This window comes from Lontra canadensis, unplaced genomic scaffold, assembly GCF_010015895.1.
Source record: "Lontra canadensis isolate GAN:19392208 unplaced genomic scaffold, GSC_riverotter_1.0 scaffold5, whole genome shotgun sequence".
Classification (NCBI taxonomy): domain Eukaryota; kingdom Metazoa; phylum Chordata; class Mammalia; order Carnivora; family Mustelidae; genus Lontra; species Lontra canadensis.
Window position 1 is genome coordinate 38,543,521 of NW_022630999.1, and position 6,046 is coordinate 38,549,566.

The window sequence follows — 6,046 nt, forward strand, 5'->3', positions numbered from 1 at the left end:
AGGTGCTACCTCATTATAGATTTACTCTGCCTTTCCTTGATGATTAGTGATGTTTCCTTGATGATTAGTTGAGTTGAGCATCTTTTCAAGTGTTTGTGTCTATCTCTATGTCATCTTTCGAAAAATGTGTATTTAGGTCCTTTGCCCTTTTTTTAATCAGATTGGGTTTTTTGGTGATGAGTTGTATAAGTTCTTTATATATTTTGGAAATTAACCCCTTATCAGATATATCATTTGCAGGTTATCTTCTCCCATTCCGTAGGTTGTCTTTTTGTTTTGTTGAGGGTTTCTTCTGCAGTGCTAAAGCTTTTTATTTTTATGTAGTCTCAATAGTTTATTTTTGCTTTTGTTTCCCTTGCTTCAGGAGACACATCTAGAAAAGTGTTGCTACAGCTGATGTCAAAAAAATTACTGTCTGTACTCTCTTCTAGGATTTTTATGGTTTTAGGTCTCATATTTAGGCCTTGAATCCATTTCAGGTTTATTTTTGTACATAGTGTTAGTGATCTAGTTCCGTCCTTTTACATGTAGCTGTCCAGTTTTCCCAACACCAATTTATTAGAGTGTCTTTTTCCTATTGTGTATTCTTGCCTTCTTTCTCATAGATTAACTGACCATATAATTGTCGGTTTATGTCTGGGGTCTTTGCTCTGTTTCATGGATCTATATGTCTATTTTTGTGCCAGTGCCATACTGTTTTCATTACTGCAGCTTTGTAGTATGTCTTGAAATCTGGTATTGGGATACTTCCAGCTTTTTTGTTCTTAATCAAGTTTTCTGTAGGTCTTCTGTAGTTTCCATACAAATTTTAGTATTTTTTGTTCTAGTTCATTGAAAAATGCTGTTGGTATTTTGATAGGGATTGCACTGAATCTGTAGCTTGCTTTGGGTTATATGGAAATTTTAACAATATTAATTCTTCCAAACAATTATCATGGAACATCTTTCCATTTGTTTGTGTCATCAGTTTTTTTCATTAGTGTTTTATAGTTTTCAGAGTATAGTTCTTTCACCTCTTTGGTTAATTATTCCTAGGTATTCTTTTTGGTACAACTGTAAATAGGATTTTTTTTTTTTTTTAATTTCTCTCTCAGCCACTTCATTATTAGTGTATGGAAACACTACCAATTTCTGGGTATTAATTTTGTGTCCTGCCACTTGGTTCTTTTATTACTTTTAATAGTTTTTGGTGGAGTCATTAGGATTTTCTGTGTATAGTATAACAATAATAGGATTTTAATCTGATTCATAATGTCAGCCTTTACCCAATTTCCTAAAGGATTTTTAAAAAAATTTTTACTTGAAATAAATATAAATTTATAGGAACTTGTAAAAATATTACAAAAATGTCTTATGTACCCCAATGAGTACATCTTTTTATGTATGTATGTATGTATTTTTATTTTTAAAGATTTTATTAATTTATTTGACAGAATCACAGGTAGGCAGAGAGGCAGGCAGAGAGAGAGGAGGAAGCAGGCTCCCCGCTGAGCAGAGAGCCCAACGCGGGGCTCGATCCCAGGACCCCGAGATCATGACCTGAGCCGAAGGGAGACGTTGAACTGACTGAGCCACCCAGGCGCCCCCCCAATAATAACATTTTGCATAAAACCAGAAAATTGACATTGATATAATCCAGTTTTCACCAGTTTTACATCCACCCATTTGTGTGTATTTGTAGTCGTCAGTTTCATTACTTATATAAATTCATGTAACCACACTATAATCAAGATACAGAACCACTGCATTGCCACAAAGATCTTATCCCTTTATATCCCTTATACCCCTTTATAGTCACACATACACATACCCTTGTTCCACCATCCCCAATCCCTAGTAACCACTAATCTATTCTCCATCTCTCCTAATATTGATTTTATATATATATATATCTATATATCTATATATATCTATATATCTCCTTTGTGATTGGCTTTTTTCACTCCCCATAATTGCCTTGAGATCCATCCAAGTTGTTGCACGTATCAATAGTTCCTTTTTTTTAAGTGAACTCTATACCAAATGTGGGGTTTGAACTCATGACCTCAAGAGTTGCACGCTCACTGAGTGAGTGTGCCAGCCAGGCACCCTAGTGTGTTCCTTTTTATTGCTAAGTAGTATTCTGTGATCTGGATGGATCACAATTCAACCATTTGCTCACTGAAGGATGTGTACATTGTTCTCTCTTTGGGGTGATTATGAGTAAAGCAGCTATGAACATTTATGTATGTGTTTTAGTGTGGACATGTTTTCATTTTTCTGGGATAAATGCCCAGGAGCGCTGGGTCATGTAATAAGTATATGTTTAGTTTTAGAGGAAACGGCCAGGCTGTTGCCATGGTGAAGCTGAGCAGAGAGGCCAAGCAGAGGCTGCAGCAGCCCTTCAAGGGGGGCCAGTTTGCCAGCCCCTGGAACCTTATTCCTCTCATGATTTGCCTGGGATTTAGAATGGGTGCAGATCCTGGAATGTCTAAGCCAACCCTTTTTAGTTTACTTAGGGGATAAAGAACCATTTGATCATCTGGATTTGGAAGCAGTTAATGGACAGGAACAACATGGAAGGTGTGTGTGGTGGCTGGGATAAAAGATAGGACATCCTTTAGATGCTCATCAGTTGAATGGTACAGGGCTCTTCACAGATGCTTCAGTGGCAGAGTGGAACCTCTACTGACTTATTTATCATAGATTGTATCAAACACTTGCCAGACTATGTTCCAGAGTGGCTGTACTATTTAGTATTCCCATCTGCGATGTAGGAGAAATCGATGGAGGAGGATGCAATGCATCCTCACCAGAATTTGATATTGACACTATTTATTATTTTCATTGTTTTTACAGGTGTGTAATAATCTAATTGTGGTTGAATTTGCATTTCCCTAATAGCTTATGGTGGTGAACAAATGAAATATCCTCTTTGTTTAATGTGTTCATGTCTTTTGCCCATATTCTCATTGGACTGTCTTTTCTTGAGTTTTGAGAGTTATTTATCTGACCTGAGTCATTTCTCATATATGTGACTTGCAAATTAAGCATTTAATTTCTGGTGAAGTCTAGTTTATTACTTTTCTCTTTTATGGATTGCTTTCAGTGTCATGTCTAAGATCTCTTCACTCCACTGTAGGTCCTAATGAAGATTTTCACTTGTTTTCTTCTAAATGTTTTCCACTTTTATGTTTTACCTTTTTTTTTTTTTTAAATACTTTATTTATTAGAGAGAGAGCACGCACAAGCAAGGGGAGTAGCAGGGAGAGGGAGAGGGAGAGGGAGAAGCAGGCTCCCCGCTGAGGGACTCGATCCCAGGACTCTGAGATCATGACCTGAGCTGAAGGCAGATGCTTAACTGAATGAGCTACCCAGGTGCCCCTATGTTTTACCTTTAAATCTTTTATCTGTTTTGAGTTCATTTTTGTATTGTGACTTAAGTTTCTTTTTAGTTTTTTTAGTGGATGTTCAGCTACTCCAGTATTATTTATTGAAAAGCTTATCTTTCATTGAATGCTCAAAAATTAGCTGGCCTTACTTGTGCAGGTCTCTTTCTGGAATCTTTCTTCTGTTCCGCTGATCTACTTGTTTGTCCCTCTGCCATGTTGTCTTAATGCAGATCTACAATAACTCTTAAAATCAGGTATCGTGATTATTCTCACTTTCTTCTTGTTTTTCAGAGTTATCTTAGCTGCTTGTTTCTTTGCCTTTTCATATGACTTTTGAAGAATGTCATCTCACACACAAAAAAAAAAACCTGCCAGAATTTTGATAGGAATCGCATTAAATCTATAGATCAGTATGGGAAGAAATCAGATCTTAACCTATTGCTGAGTCTTCTAATTCTAGAATATGACATGTTTCTCCATTTATATAGGTCTTTGGTTTCTTTTATCCAGTATTAATTTTCAACACCAAATCTCATTTTGTTAGATTTAGGTTTCACCTTTTGAATGGCTCTGTAGTTTTAAAATTTTGATTTTCATGTGTTCATTGCTACTATATAGACTATAATTAATTTTTGTATATTCATCTTGTGACTTATGACCTGATGAACTCATTTAGTTCCATTTTTCTAGATTCCCTGGGATTTTCAAAATCTCCATGGGATTTTGATAATTTATAGGTCATCAAATTTATAAATAGAGACAATTTTCTTTTCAGTATCTTGTTTAATTTTATTTCCTTTTTTTGGCCTTATCTATTGCGCTCGCTAGGACTTCCAATAGGATATTGAAAAGGAGTGGTGAGAGTGGATATTCTTGCCTTGTCCTGATCTCAAGGGTGAGGCACCTAGTCTTTCACACCATTACATTGTTAGCTGTTGAGTTTTTTGTAGATGTTACTTACCAGGTTGAGGAAGTTATCTTCTTATTTCTAGCTTGCTGAGAGTTACTATCATGAATAAATATTCAATTTTGCCAAGTTTCTTTTTTTTTAATCAACTGATAAGATCATCAGCTTTCCTGTAAGTTTTTTTTTTTTTTTTTTTAATACTGGAAAAAGCTTAGAGACTTCCCTAGACTTCAGACTAGGGCCCTGGAACTCCATCCCTATCACTGGTCTAGTCCAGCACTTCCCAGTGTGCCCCCAGAGAATGCAATTTGAGCACTACATTTAGCCAGACAAGCCCAATATGGCAATTGCTGCTCACATCCATTTCTAGAGGCTTATAACACTCATCCGCATAACCAAGGCTCAGAGAAGCCCTGCGGCATAGGCTCCTATTACCTTTAGTGTGGAATTTCCCAAACTTGTTTAACAGAGCCCTTCTTAACCCCCCCTTATGCTCTCATAGCCCTGTCTCTGAGACACAGGGAACTACTCAACTAATTGTCCCTTTTTGCAGTTGATCCAGAGGCTGAAAGAAAAGTGACCTGATCAAGGCTACAGATAGTGGCATCACACAGACACCAGGTCCTGGGTTTCCTGACCCCAGCCCACTGCTCCTGCTCCAGACCATGTTGCTTTGACATGCTAACAATCAGCTGATATTCTTGCAGCACCATACACCATCATGGGTTAAGAGTTATGTAACCGTGTCACCAACCTGGTCCCCTGGGAGGTTCTCAGGCCCCTAGTCCCCACTGAGCCTGGAGATGAGGGACTCAAGTCCAGGTAGTCTTAGTAGTGCTGGGGTATGGAAGGGTATGTAACCTAAGTTAGGCTGATGATGCTGGTGTAGCTTCCTGATATGGTAATGAATGGCTCAGAGATGCACCCACAATCCAAACCACGTCTAACAAGACTCCATCCTAGAAACATCATTAGAATTCCAGGGAAAAAATGGTTTTCCCATGGAATGATGCTAAACTAGAAGAAACTGAACTAGAGCTGCCAAGAACCACCACATAGAAGCAGCTCCTTCAAAACAAAATTGTAAAATGAAGGAGACAGGAGACCTTGGTTTATAACATGCCCAAGCCCAATCCAGTCACGCCTGAGGCAGAACCTACCTCCAGAATTGAAATGAGAGACCAACAAGGGACGGTTGCCTAAAACCAGTTTCATGGAATCCTGCCACTTGCCAACAGAATCCTGCCTAATTTGAGTGTGAAGCAGATGGCCCAGAATGTCATCACTAACCTGGCTTGGCAGACCCTCTTTTTTAAATTTTATTTTATTTATTTATTTGCGAGAGAATGAGTGAGAGAGAGCATGAGAGAGAAAGTCAGAGGGAGAAGCAGACGCCCCAAGGAGCTGGGAGCCCGATGCGGGACTCGATCCTGAAAGTCCGGGATCATGACCTGAGCTGAAGGCAGTCACTCAACCAACTGAGCCACCCAGATGCCCTTGGCAGACCCTCTTGATCAGGAGGTACCCCCAAGGTGCCACAGCAGAGAACAGTCTTTTCTGCCCACCTCATCCCTATCCCCTACCCATTCTCAGACTGACATTACCCCCACTTCCCACAGAAAGAACACAGGTAGCCAAAGGCAGCTTGGGCAATACTTGATATACATCATACATTTATTAGTGAATATCCCTCTGAAATCAGCAACAATATTAAAAAAAATAATGATTGCACTACTTGGTCAAGCAGAACTAGCAACTTTCATTTTAA

The 6,046-nt window shown here is 38.5% G+C and overlaps 1 protein-coding gene across 1 annotated transcript; it reads left to right on the forward strand.

The window, feature by feature from the left end:
• Positions 1-2,113: 2,113 nt before the first annotated feature.
• Positions 2,114-2,736, forward strand: LOC116864067 (mitochondrial import receptor subunit TOM7 homolog). The gene has a single exon (XM_032851264.1). The coding sequence runs from the start codon at positions 2,269-2,271 to the stop codon at positions 2,503-2,505; it is 237 nt and encodes a 78-aa protein (XP_032707155.1). The 5' UTR covers positions 2,114-2,268; the 3' UTR covers positions 2,506-2,736.
• Positions 2,737-6,046: the final 3,310 nt, after the last annotated feature.

Excerpts from the sequence above, each read along its gene's own strand:
- LOC116864067 (XM_032851264.1), top strand. The coding sequence starts at position 2,269 with ATGCCCAGGAGCGCTGGGTCATGTAATAAGTATATGTTTAGTTTTAGA.